Source organism: Laetiporus sulphureus, assembly GCF_001632365.1.
Source record: "Laetiporus sulphureus 93-53 unplaced genomic scaffold LAESUscaffold_57, whole genome shotgun sequence".
NCBI lineage: Eukaryota > Fungi > Basidiomycota > Agaricomycetes > Polyporales > Laetiporaceae > Laetiporus > Laetiporus sulphureus.
This window is the reverse complement of record NW_024468566.1, coordinates 141,116-154,307: the sequence shown is the minus strand read 5'-3', so window position 1 is coordinate 154,307 and position 13,192 is coordinate 141,116. Positions and strand designations below refer to the sequence as shown.

Genomic DNA, 13,192 nt, shown 5'->3' with positions numbered 1-13,192 from the left:
AACCACGACGGCGGTGGCAACATAGCATAGCACAAGGGGGCCAGTAGGAACCGTGAATTGTATCCTAATAAAACCATTGTGGTACCGCGAAGTTACTCTCGCAAACGATTTAAAATTCAGCTAGGTTGTTCGTTTATTTCATGGCGCATTTCCATCGTGGTGCCTCCATATATATGTTCTATATTTTAATTTTCATGTGTACCGACTTCGCCCTCGTAAGCTGGTCGTAGCCTGCGGAACACCGTCAATATCAACGCACGGCCGTCCGCACAAAGAGACATTAACGTACCAAATTTGCTGAGGCTCACTCCTCGTCCGCTATCCTTCACACCCGTCCAAGCAAGAGCAGGATCGAGATAGTCACATCTGGCGAAGAGCGCAGGTCAGTGGCACGATGAAGACAGCAGGATGTGTATGAAGCATTCACCGGTTGAGGAAGACGGTACCGGTCTGCAGTTCCTCCATAATCGCGAGGAAGGCCGCCTCAGATTCGGGATTTTCAGCTGCATCGGTCCAGACGGACGCTGTCAGGCCGTAGGGTGAGTCATTCATAAGGCGAATAGCTTCTTCATCGGAAGAGACCTGGAGCATTTGTTAAAGAGCATAAATCGAACGATGAACATAGAAGGCATACCTTCATGATCCCTATGACAGGACCGAAGGTTTCTTCCTGTATACATGGCTGAGTCCGCGTTATAGAGCAGCTGACGAGGTTCATACCATCATTACTTCCATAGCTTCGAGAGATAAATTCAGAACCAGTATCACAAGCATATCATGCAGAGTGCTCACAATGGTCGACGTCAACCAGGACCTGCGGCGCAACGTAGGTCGTCCCGCTACATGAACGCTCGTGCTTAATCTTTGGCAATTTGGTACATTACCCGCGTGCAACTCACGGTTGTGCATTCGGAAAGAGGTCCTCCGGGACCAACGCCTTCGCTCCTGCCTTCACTGAAAACATATATGGCGATAATGAGTCAGGCATCGGAACCACTATGATGGGTGCGGTAAAGGTACGAACCTGCGTCGGCGATCTGCTTGCGTATCCTCTCTGCGCTGGCGCGGCTGACCACAGGGCCGAGGTTCACTCCTGCTTGCGTAGGATCGCCCAGCGTGTATTTCTATGGACAGTGGAGTATTGATTATGCATGATAAGGAGCGAATAAAGTACAAGATGAAAGATCTTCATACGCACCTTCACGATATCGACATATTTCGCAACGAATTCATCATAGAGTAATTCGTGGACATATATTCTCTGACGTAGAATCAGTTTTGGCTCGCACTCAGAAGATATAGAGAGAGCTCGGACGAACCTCAACCGCACAGCAGCTCTGTCCCGAGTTGAACATCGCGCCTGATATGAGATGTGAGCTGTGAATCGGACCCATTTTATGACATGCGTACCATCGACCAGCTCCCCAACAGTATACTCTAAGTTAGCGTCTGCACGCACATACGCCGGATCCTTGCCTCCCAGCTTCCCCGGGATTATCAACGCACGTTCATGCAGACAGGTTGATAGCGCTGCTTACTTCAAGCCCCACACCCTTGAAGCCCTTCGCACTCGCCGCATTCTGTGCGACTGACCGCCCACCAACAACGCTCCCTGTGAACGACACAAAGTTCACTGATGGATGCTGCACCGCATGCGACGCGAGCTCGGGGGACATATGTACGACCTGTAACAGATCCGCCGGGAGCCCTGCGCGGGAAAATGCGAGCGAAAAGCGTTCTGCTGTGAGCGGAGTTTGCGGGGACGGCTTAAGGATCACGGCGTTGCCCGCAATGAGTGCGGGGAGGACCGAGTTGACGGTGGTGAGGTAGGGGTAGCTAAAAGAAAGCGCTGATGTCATCAATAGAAGACAACGGTGTGTAGGGGACGTACTTCCAGGGCGCGATGACGAGGACGACGCCGAGAGGGACACGCTTAATGAACCGCTTGAAGCCCGGCTTGTCGGTGTCTTTGAGTGATACATCCGCAAGGCACGACTCTGCAATGCTGAGCATGTATTCGGCACGCTCGAGAGTCCCTCGTATTTCGCCAGGGCATTGCGAGACAGGACTTGACCCTGATGAGCTGCATCTCCGGAGAAGATAACAGAACCCAAAGCACGTACCGGCCCATCTGCAAAGTCAATTCCATCGGTATCTCCTCGCTCATATTACGGAACTCTTCCTATGAGGAGTCCGTTATATACTTGACGTCGAACATCCTGCATGATAGTCCTCCTTACCACGAACTTCCTGCCAATCGCTACCCTCTCCTGCACTGATACGCGACTCCATGACTTCTGCGCCACTCCAGCCCGCTCGATGACAACGTCGAGCTCGCTCCCCGATGGATATGTACGGGTGACGAGCGGCTGCTGGCTGTGGGGGATAATGGTCGTCTGGGTTTGCGGGGAGACCATGGTTAGAGTCCGAGATCAGTGTACAGTGCGAGATCGATCGTGTTACGGCTTAATCGTGATGGGCGCCTGGCCACTGAGATTCTGCCTCCAGCGTTTCAACGTTCAACGGCTATGGCTATAGATCAATTCAACTCAGAGTTACTCTATCGCTTAATTCCGTAGCCTTAATATTGTTCATTCCGTACACATTTTCCATTTCTTGGAAGAGGAAATGGCACTATTATATTAGAGAAAAAGAGTGGCATAGAGAGAAACAGCAGTCCATGTGTACACGATTAGCATCACAGTTGTCGTATCTCAGTGGTCTCGAGACTTCCTACGCATCGCTTGTATTAGTCCAGAAAACACGAGCACTGAGCGTCTCACCTGTATTCGCCCTCAGCGGCGACGCTTAGCTCTTCAATCTCCCCTTGGACGGCGGACAAAGCCTCCGCGGCAGTCGCGTAGTAGATCAACTACACATGTGATACCGCGATCAGCGTCAATGAACGGACATAAGAGTTGAAAACAGCTTGCCTGCGCCTTGGCCAATTCATTCAAGTTCTTCAGCGGTTCCGGCTGTCAAAGCATGCTTAACAAGGAACCCAAATTTACATCATTACCCGTGACGTACGTTATCCAAGACTGCTTTCATGAGCGTGATGGCGACCTCTGTCTTCTGGACGAGGTCATCTTCCGCGTTCTCAACCTCAAGACGGGCAGCCTCCTGCTTCGCAGGTCCTGCATTCTTCAGTCTGGTGCATATATAGGCATCAGTCCGCACCAACAAATCACACTTGAGACGCGCTTACGCTTGCTTCGCCGAGTCGAGCTCAAGCCGACTCACGCGGACCGCCTGCCGCGCCTTCATCGCGACAGCGATGCTCGTCGACAGCGTCGTCTGCCACGGCTGAAGAAACTGCGCCTTAATCGCGCCATCCTGCTGCACGCGCGCTTCTCCGATCTTCTCCCAGGCACCGGCGTATTCGTGCAACGCCTTGCCGAGCTTCTCGTCACCTGCACCAGCGGCGGATTGAAGCGTTGTCGCAGCCGACGTCGCGGCGCGCCCAATCGCATGCGGGAGCGTCTTGTGCTGCACCTGGGGAGGAGCCGTGGAAGGGGGTGAGGGCGGAGTGCCGCCTTGCATGTTGGTATTAGCGAGCCGGGTCAGGCCGTGTCCGATCGTGGTACCGAGCTCGGTGAGGGACTCTTGGATCTGAGTCGGGTAGTCATATGTCTCGGTTTCGTACACTTTCGTGACTCTACGTGGGTCAGCGCTCAGATGCGATTGCAATCGCTCGGCCACTCACTTGAGCAGCGTGTAGTGAACCTGGCGGAGGTTGTCCACGCGGGCTTCGAGATCCTTGTATTCTTGCGCTTGGATGAGCTTCAGATGATGCTCCGGCAGCCAGCTAGCACTCACCCTGCGGCAGCTCAGTGATCTCCTCCGCAGCAACCTGGCCAAAGCGCTCCTTCGTGGCCTGCACGCTGGTATTGAAGCCCTTTGCGAACTTGTTCGCGGATTGGCCGAGGTTGAGGCCGGCAAAGCTCGACTGCAGCTTGGTCCAGCCTTCCATGGTGTGCTGGCCGTCGATCTGGGGAGCGAGCAGGATGCAAGTGATGGCGGACCCGAGGTCGCTCGCGGATGTGGCGGAGTGATCGGGGGCACGCTGGCGCGCGTCTCAGCGCGTGTGGACGCGTCAGTGCAGCCGCCACCCTCGCTCTGTACCACATCCTCTCTCTTTTCTCCTTCGCCCTTTCACGACATGGCTGCAACATCTGTGTACAACCCCCCAGGTTTTGACTTTTCCAACGAAGTCCGGTACGTCCCACTCTTGTAGACATGATCCTGCACTCACGTCTCGCCCTCAGCAATGCGTTCCTCGTCGATCGCGGCCTCCCTCTCCCAAAGGCGACGAGCACAGGTACCACCATCGTCGGCTGCCTCTTCAAGGATGGGATCATCCTCGGCGCAGATACACGCGCGACCGAAGGGCCCATCGTCGCCGACAAGAATTGCGAGAAGGTGCGCCTGCCATTCACATGTGCCCGCGGTCGTGTGTGTTCACAGAAGCCACATAGATCCACTACATCACCGAGTCTATCCGCTGTTGCGGCGCTGGTACAGCCGCTGATACCGAGTTCACGACCGCGATGATCTCGTCCAACATGGAGCTGCACTCGCTTTCCACCGGCCGGAAACCGCGCGTCGTCACCGCCATGACAATGCTCAAGCAATACCTTTTCCGGTACGTCGCTGCCCTCAACAGATTTGCTTAAAACCTCTCTACAACCTTTGCGCGTCGCAGATACCAAGGAAACATCGGCGCTGCGCTTGTCCTCGGTGGCGTCGACGTGTCCGGTCCCCATCTCTTCACCATCCACCCACACGGTTCCACCGACAAGCTCCCATACGTCACCATGGGCTCCGGCAGTCTCGCAGCTATGGCCGTCTTCGAGAGCGGTTGGCGGCCGAACATGACAGTACGTACCACCTCGCATGCCGCCGCTCACCACCTCTCATTTGTCCTCATTCACAGCGAGAAGAGGCCCTCGGCCTGATCACGAACGCCGTTTCTGCAGGTATATTCAACGACCTCGGCTCCGGCTCCAACGTCGACGCCTGTGTCATTACTGCTTCGCACACCGAGATGCTCCGCAACTTTGTCAAGCCCAACGAGCGCGTCCAAAAGGAGCGTAGCTACGGCTTCCGGCGCGGCACGACCGCGTGGAAGTCGGAGGAGATCAGGAGCTTAATCGTCGACGAGGATATCGTGCATACAAGCGATGCCATGGAGACAGACTAGATGTTTAACCTAGGTGACAATGATGTACATATATTGACACAGCAAGACACAGCAGACGAGTATTCTACATAACATGTGTGTGAAATAAAATATTGCAATTAGATCCGGAAGATGCAAGCAATGCAAATGAATATGATGAATGCTGGGAAGGGGCAATGAGAAGGAGGAAAGAAGGGGGGGTGGTCAGACGGATGATACGGTACAACTGTGACTTCGCAATGTCCACAAACATATCATTTATGATGACTCCACAGGCGAGACGATCGCGACGAGCACGGAGATGTCTGCAAGCTTTATCAGCTACCGATCACGAACACCCATGAGAGCTGCTCACCATCGGGTTTACCCCCGCGGAACGTCTTGCCATGCTCCCGTGCCCTTCGTGCAAACGGGACCTCGTCCTCCTCGAGTTCCGATTCATTTTGCCGCGACTTGCGCCGCTCCGCCACCCGGCGCGCCCGTGAACACAGTGCCTCACTCAGCATTGAAGGCAGCATTGCGCGCTGTACTGCGCCTTGGAACGGCCGTCGGAAGCGCACAACCTCGTCGAGCACGTCCTCGTCCCAAAGGTTGTCACTCAGCCCGTCGCTCGCGAGGATGAGGATGTCGTCCGCCTGCACGGGGACGGTAAATACGCGCGCATCGCGTGGGCGTGTGGGCGATGCCGGGCCAAGCTGGACGGGCGTGTTAAACTGCGGACGGAACACTATTAGCATAAGTCTCGGAAAATGTTATCGTTCGCACTCACATTCCACCACATCTCCTCTGTCCGCCATATAATCTCGTCGCCTCTAATGAGCATGCCGACGCAATCGCCTAGATGTGCGATTTTGATGATGGCGCCGCGGTCGGATATACCGGTATCGCCGCAAATATGCCGTGCGATAGGGTGGAACAAATGCGGGGTACTTCCATGCAGTCCAGACTTGGAAGATGGATGTTCGAGGATCGCAAGAAGAGCAGTGGACGAGCCTTCCGCGAGGGGAATATGTTGTGGCGCGGGGAGTGATGGTGGTGAGCTCATCGACGGAGCGCTGCTGCGAGTGCTCGAGGCGCCCTGCGAGGGAGAGATGGTTGAAGCGCCGAGCGAAGGTGTGTCTAACCCGTCGATCTCAGATTCCGGAGTTGCGCTTTCTGTACACACATGGGATCGCATCGTCTTCTCGTAGGCCTTCTCTAAAATCATCATGACATCTAAGCCGTCCTCTAGTTCTTCCAACGAGTCTTGCAGTTCTTCATAGAGATCCGTCGAGTCTAATCCCGCGAAAGGTAGACTGCCAAGCGCTGTAAGCAAACGCAAACTAACATGACGAAATTACACACTCATGGTCCCGTGCCGACTCTGCACCCGCTGCCTCAACCTCTTCCGAGCAATAATGCATCAATCGGCGAGCAAAGAGAGCACTAGGCGATGGCTCGTTCTCGCCAGCATGAGCTAAGATGCCATACATCGTTAGTATGACCCTACCCAGGCATCGAGTGAAAACTCACCTTTTGGATGAACCCTAGACCAGCCGCCAACCCCGTCTGCGACGCCCATGGCATTGCCATGTACGAAATAGGCATCCTCGCCAACCTGCACAGCGCGATTCAGGGACTTTGCGTGGTCACGCTGTCGCTGCAGCGCATCATCGAGACCAAGCTTCGCGCGTCCGTCGCAGCCAGCCATACAGGCACCTCGAGAGCGCTTGGGTATCCCGTAAGCCCCAATATCGAGATGGTAGCGGACACGCTGTCGTTTGGATCCGCGGTCGGCCTTTGCGTCGTCCTGCGGACTCGGGCCGTGGTAGAAGGATGATGAGAAGGATGAGTAAGGGAAGAAGGGCTTGAGATTAGGGGCTGTGGTGTGCGACACGGACTCAGCGTGGCCCGTAGAGAGAGCTAGCGAGTAGGGAGGAGGACCGCCAGGAGACGCGTGGGGCTGGCCAGTGTTCTGTCCGACATTAGGAGAGTCGGTCTGACCTTCGAGTTCGGCCTTGGCTTCGGCGGCGAGACGCGTGGAGGCAACGAGGTTGGAATTGCTGGGCCGCGAACTAGGAGCGGGCTGTGGGGGTGCATCAAAGAACGAAAGCGGGGACGAACTCGAGCTGATGGTGTAGAGCGAACGGACGGACGAGGCGGAGTTAGAGCGAACGCGGGGGAGGTTGGAGGGCGTCGAGGGACATGACGGGGAGGGTACGGGACGGGGGAGGACGGTGTAGATGCGCTTGTGAATGGGTTTCATGATGAGGTGAGGGTACAGTAGACGGGGACGTCGTAGTCGACGGGAACATGTCGAGCGTTGCAGGCCCGCAAAAATGTGGTCGGAGTCCACCGGTTCCCCACATCGGCCGACCCCGCATCGACCCGGCCAATCGGAACCCGCCTATCACCAGAGAAGCCCGATGCTGAGAATTATTTCTCCGTGAGAAATCCAATAGAGAAAATATACATCAAGTCCTGCCCTGAGAAAACCCATGGTTAAAATTAGAATTGAAGTGCAGGATGCATAAACATAAGATTGCATAACCATTGTGAAGAAATATCAAGTTCTGCCCGTGGAAATTTGAGCTTCCTCTCCATATCAGGAGAGAATATTGATCAGTTTGATTGCACAGAAGTACAGGGCTATGATCTAGTACAATGACAGAATTGTTACAGGTAATACTTCAACATTAGAATATCCTGTGAAGATGGCACACCCTACTCTCCTCCACAAAGCACATGGTAGATTTAGCTCTGTAGCAATCTACACCAAACTCTGCTGAATCCCACCTTCAACAATATACAGTGACCCACAAAAGTGTTGATAAGATTGCTCACTTCGACTTGTATAGTAAATATCTCCTTAACCAATGGGTCAACTACATTGTATAAGGGCTCATTGGAAAGCGTATTATCATGGCTTTCTAACGCAGTTTTGATCATATTTTTATCACATTTTGATCCCAAGGTATTTACTAATCTTTGAGGGTCACTCTTATCAACAGTTTTGTGGCACACACACAAGTTCTCAGAAAATTGTGATTCTTGATGTGTTGACAGGGTTCTTTGTGGGAATATTGATTGATGTTCATGTTTCAACATGATACGGTTGCCGAGGAGGATCAGGTCTAAGTCGCAAGTCACAAGTCGCAAGTCGCAAGTCATCTGTCTGAAGCTCAGACCTTATGTATGATTAGGTTCTGTCAGTGTCTCGCCATCGGTGCCTTGGCGTCCTCTTGTTCGGGAGCCAGTCATGCTGAGCTGCATGGCTAAGTGGGTTTACGGACTGCTGCTCACACTTCGAATGTCCGTAGCACTGATCTTCAGCACAATCCATCACCTCCTTTGTTGCTACCATCCTTGCAATGTCAGATGTGGTGCGCCAGGCAGATCTTGTCAATGATGAACCCAGCAGCAAAGAACCGGCAATCGACCAATCATATAATAGGAATCCTACTAGAAAGAATCAGCATAAGAATTGTCGTGAGTCTTCATCTCGACGTTTGATGACAGCTACATTTCTGACTGTCTTCCAGCCACTAAAGATGATCCTCGAGTGGCTGCAGCACTAATTGAATATCAACACCACAACATTACAGACAAGTTCGCAATCAGAGACCTCTTGTTGGCTGAACACAGGATTACCATGAGGTATGTAGACCATCAGCGTATGCTTTGCAGGTAGATAACATCTTCCTATGGCAGTCCTGCACCGATAACACGCTGCCACTGACTTTTGGGTTTGAAGGCCAGCCAAGTGACGACACAAGAGATGCCAGAGACGCAGAAGCGGCAACTTCTACTTGATGAGTTAGTCAATGATCCAATGCGACGTCAAGGGCCACAAAGAGTCAAGGAGAGCATAGCAATGGATCTCTGCAGAGATGCACTGCCTCGATCCCTCAGGTTTCGAGCAACGCTACCCAACGAGCAAGAAGAAGAATCACATCGCTCTTGTTTCTCTTTGTTACGAAACGTACCGTCGCTCATGGTCACGTGATCCCCATGAACAAGCGTCTAGAAGAGACGCCCAACCACGGTCAGGTGATATCAGTCACTATGTGACCCAGGACAGCTTCTAGTCACTATGTGACCGAGGACAGCTTCTAGGGTTCTCAAACTCTAACCCCAGGATCTGCGATCCAGGACTTTGGTTCTCATTTCATATTTCAGGTATTTCACCTACGCTTTCTTAGCTCGCCAATTACCTGGCTCGCAGCAGCTAAGCTCCAGTGTGTTTCACCTATCTTTATCACTGAGGCAGTGTAGAGGACCCCTTGTACTAGTACCCCAGACTATAGGTCTGCGACTATATAAAGGGGCGGAGCAGCAGCTGGAAGACAACCTCTTCCACCTGTGACTCTAAACGTTCTCAGTTCTAGAACCCTCGTGCAATCGTACTCGCTCTCAAGAGGTAGTAAGCTCGTACACTTGCTAGAGTCAGAACAGCGAACCTAGTAACCTGCGGGTGAATGTGCAGTAGCTGTAGCGGCCAAGGCCTAGCAAGGGTAGAGTGAGGACCTCACTGCTATATCGTCTACTAGGCTTGACCACACTATAAACCCTGCTAATAGTCTGCCTGACTATTGGGGACGTTAGGTATATTTGGTACCTAAGTCTCTGTCCACGTTGTGGACTAGTACGTGTGAGAAAGCACATGTGGTTCTGAACGTTCTAGCAGGGAACGCTTCATAACATTTGGAAGAGGTTTTTCTATAGGTCAACCTGTTTAGGTTTAGAACCACTGACAAGAAGTGGGGTCTACTTGGACACTACAGGAGAATCAAGACCTGTGTGGTCACTTCCAGGACCTGTGTGGTTACCTTGGTACGACAAGGAAGGGGAACCTGTGTGGTCACCCATGAACCTGTGTGGTTCAATCAAATCTGTGTGTTTATCGAACTCAAGCACTAGCGGTTACCTGTGTAGTAATCCAGAAGAGAAGCCCTCAACTGAGGCACACATTGAAGACGTGCTAAAGCCCTTCCCAGGGAAGGCAATTCGGAATCAAGAAGATTCAAGGAACTAGCGGTAGTCTGTGGGACTATCCAGAAGAACTCTGTGTGGAGACGTGGACCGGTGCAGTCGACGAACAATTGGTTAAGGGCCACCAAGAAAAGGCAAGATGTCATATCGGGAGAATCCAGGATACGAATCAGACTCCGGAGATGAGCCGGTAGGCTATCAAGGAGACAAAGGATACATGACGCTGTTGTCATGGAATGATGCAACCAATGAAGAATTGGATTGGTTCGCAGATGTCAGAAATACACGAGCCATTGCATTGCGAAGACGACAACGGCTGGGGAACCTTACAATCTCAGAAGAACAACAGGAGCTCCGAGAGCTCGAACACGACGTTGAAGAAATTCAACGGGTAATCAATAATAGGAAGGACATTGCAAAGGATTTCGAGGACGAATTCCTGACGCATACGGATCTTCCCAGAGGAGAAGTAATACAAGTCAATCCAAGGCCAGAGGACGCCGAAGGATCAAACAAGGATAAAGGACGGGAGGAATGGAATCCCCTCGGCATCAATCCAAGTTTACTAAGGAGTGGCGACTCTAGCGTTACGCCAACATCCAAGAAACCCTATGATGGGTTAGGATTATGGAAAGGAGTCAGAACGACACCTTTAACCAGGACATCCTCGGAAGGAGGAAGGCCAGTAACGCCAATCGGAGTACCAAAAAGGCCACAGTCGGCCATGGCGCAAACAAGTAGTATGGGAACTACTCGTCAAAATCCCATCAGAGCACGGTATGATTCAGCCCAGGGACCACCAGTGCATCCAGGACCGACGTGTCTGGAATTCCAGTGGCAGGAATATCTCCTGGAAATGAATCTCTACGCACTGTATAATTCTGCACAACCAGAATTGGAAAAGGAGGAATTACAGCTAGGCGAGATCCGACCGTTCGCAGGAGATAAGCGAACATTCACGTCATTCCTCCAGGCTGGAGAACGACATCTCCAGGCAAACATCCACATATACAATGACGACTATAGTCAAATAACGTTCATCCTATCCCACTTTAAACCTGGTTCGGCAGCAGCAAAATGGGTCGAATCATGGGAAGCAGCGATGATCGCATCTACAGGAAGATCGGATGATCTAGGACTTTATCGCGACTTTCGGATGACACTCCAAGAAAAGTATGGAGGAGTCGCAACCAAGGACCAAGCATGGCAAATGTTACTCGACAATCAGTGTAGGCAGAAGAAAGGGAAGGTCGACGATTACATCGGGAATCTCGATATCCTATTTCGCTATGCTGAAATCGACGATGACTATACCAAGCTCATTGATTTCAAGTGAGGCTTGGAATCGAAGTTGGCAGAAAAAGTCTTCCTTACTTCGAATCCTCCAATCATGTATGAGGATGCTTGCGACAGTGCAAGACAAGTCAACGACCTTCGAAACGTCCATAAGGGAAAAAGCAATATCTTCGATTTCATCATGCATATGGATCAGGGCGATTCAATAGATGAAGGAGACTCGATGGATATAGATGATCCCAATGCAATGGACGTCGACAGGGCACGACGAATAGAACAAGTGCGGAGCCATCCGGTCAAGGAACGCCTATGCTATCGATGCAGAAAACCTGGACACGAGATGGATCAATGCCCCGCAAAGAAGCCAAACGTCAATCGAACCTTGCAGAAGGCACAGCCCATACAAGTTGTCAAATCAAAGAAGAAGAAGCCTTCTTCAATTAAGAAGAAAGATGCACACGCGTCTACCGGATCAAAAGAACCCTCAAAAGATCCGTCGATCACAAAGAAGATGCAAAAGCAGATTGAGCAACTAGTAACAAAGTTGGTCAATGCAAAGCTTGTCAAGCTTCTTCTCGGAGGTGGCAATCGAGACCACCGTGTCGATCAGAAGAAAAAGGAAGTTAAAGAAGATGATGACGAACCTATGGATATCGATCGAATGTCCGAACATATTCTTGGCATGAATACCATTCGGATTGGTGCCATACATACGCATGCATCGCATAACGACCAGACGGCCTTCCCTACATCAATATGGAAGGAGGTACTTATGGCATCGCTCGACCTCAGTCAAAAAGAATGGCGTGGAATTAAGGCCATTGTCCAAAGAAAATTTCACAAGAAATGACAAGAGGACAACGATGAAAGTACTTCGTCTACATCCTCCTCTTCCGTAAACAGCATGCCCAGCCAACGGGAGAAGATGTGTCCTAACCAGAAAGGCAAACAGAAGAAGACAAAGCAGCGGCAGTCGACCAAGTCTGACCAGCAGTCTTCACCATTCGTTAACCAATGGATCAATCAGCCATTTAAAGGAACTCGCGAAGATTCTCGCCATTCACAACCGGGACAAGGACAGTTCTCTGGTCAATGCTGGAACTGCAATCGTGTCGGACATCATGCATTCGAATGCCCAAAGCCGTATCGGATGGATACTACTTCCGACAACAGTAACAGATTAAGGTCGCGACCACCGCGAAAGCACGAACGATGGAATGCAGGACGAATCCCCAATTCATTGTCCCCCAAGCATCCCAAGGCAGCCTATGCATGAAACTCCAGTATTGATTCCTCGAATCCAAGCACTGGCAGCAATGCGAAGCAAGAAACTCCTCTGAGTCCCTCAAACCGACACGTGCAGCGCAGTGGATGGACTGTCGAATTGTTTAACAGTGATTCGGAATCATCAAGTGCCAATCAGACTTCTTGGGCTGATCAAGTCGAAAAGCGATACTTATCTTTGGGCAGTCCTGCACCAGAACAGTCAAGCATCGGCACGAATGATCAATCCTTCATGGAATCACACGACAGCTCCACGCACACTGTTTCAAGAATACTTCCTTCCTGGAAGCGGAAGCACAAACAGCGAAGAAAGGATCTTATGGTTTAATCACCAAGGGTCTTGGCGGTTGGAGAGGGAAGCTTATGTTACGAAACGTACCGTCGCTCATGGTCACGTGATCCCCATGAACAAGCGTCTAGAAGAGACGCCCAACCACGGTCAGGTGATATCAGTCACTA

General features: G+C 51.7%; 5 protein-coding genes across 5 annotated transcripts; 2 read left to right on the top strand and 3 right to left on the bottom strand.

The window, feature by feature from the left end:
* Positions 1-178: 178 nt before the first annotated feature.
* On the bottom strand, positions 179-2,417 carry LAESUDRAFT_763536 (aldehyde dehydrogenase; the record flags this gene model as incomplete). Its single annotated transcript, XM_040913281.1, has 15 exons — positions 179-231; positions 290-366; positions 428-582; positions 635-670; positions 721-737; positions 793-839; positions 900-954; positions 1,025-1,124; positions 1,199-1,261; positions 1,320-1,360; positions 1,411-1,483; positions 1,539-1,836; positions 1,892-2,068; positions 2,124-2,182; positions 2,241-2,417. The coding sequence occupies 15 exons, from the start codon at positions 2,415-2,417 to the stop codon at positions 179-181; spliced, it is 1,428 nt and encodes a 475-aa protein (XP_040759409.1).
* Positions 2,418-2,521: 104 nt separating this feature from the next.
* LAESUDRAFT_452764 (uncharacterized protein) lies at positions 2,522-4,044 on the bottom strand. The gene is made up of 7 exons (XM_040902530.1): positions 3,820-4,044; positions 3,707-3,773; positions 3,209-3,658; positions 3,031-3,151; positions 2,934-2,975; positions 2,784-2,872; positions 2,522-2,733 (listed from the first exon to the last, which is right to left on the bottom strand). The coding sequence occupies exons 1-7, from the start codon at positions 3,971-3,973 to the stop codon at positions 2,715-2,717; spliced, it is 942 nt and encodes a 313-aa protein (XP_040759408.1). The 5' UTR covers positions 3,974-4,044; the 3' UTR covers positions 2,522-2,714.
* A 118-nt stretch (positions 4,045-4,162) lies between these two features.
* Positions 4,163-5,203, top strand: LAESUDRAFT_763534 (proteasome subunit; the record flags this gene model as incomplete). The annotated part of the gene is made up of 5 exons (XM_040913280.1): positions 4,163-4,218; positions 4,269-4,422; positions 4,479-4,645; positions 4,706-4,880; positions 4,937-5,203. 5 exons carry the CDS (start codon positions 4,163-4,165, stop codon positions 5,201-5,203), a joined length of 819 nt encoding a protein of 272 aa, XP_040759407.1.
* Positions 5,204-5,440: 237 nt separating this feature from the next.
* On the bottom strand, positions 5,441-7,427 carry LAESUDRAFT_763533 (uncharacterized protein; the record flags this gene model as incomplete). The annotated part of the gene is made up of 5 exons (XM_040913279.1): positions 5,441-5,487; positions 5,538-5,895; positions 5,952-6,477; positions 6,527-6,638; positions 6,695-7,427. The coding sequence occupies 5 exons, from the start codon at positions 7,425-7,427 to the stop codon at positions 5,441-5,443; spliced, it is 1,776 nt and encodes a 591-aa protein (XP_040759406.1).
* A 1,174-nt stretch (positions 7,428-8,601) lies between these two features.
* Positions 8,602-9,041, top strand: LAESUDRAFT_621167 (uncharacterized protein; the record flags this gene model as incomplete). The annotated part of the gene is made up of 3 exons (XM_040903274.1): positions 8,602-8,650; positions 8,704-8,822; positions 8,916-9,041. Coding segments are annotated over 3 exons (294 nt in total), but the record flags the coding sequence as incomplete, so codon positions are not given.
* Positions 9,042-13,192: the final 4,151 nt, after the last annotated feature.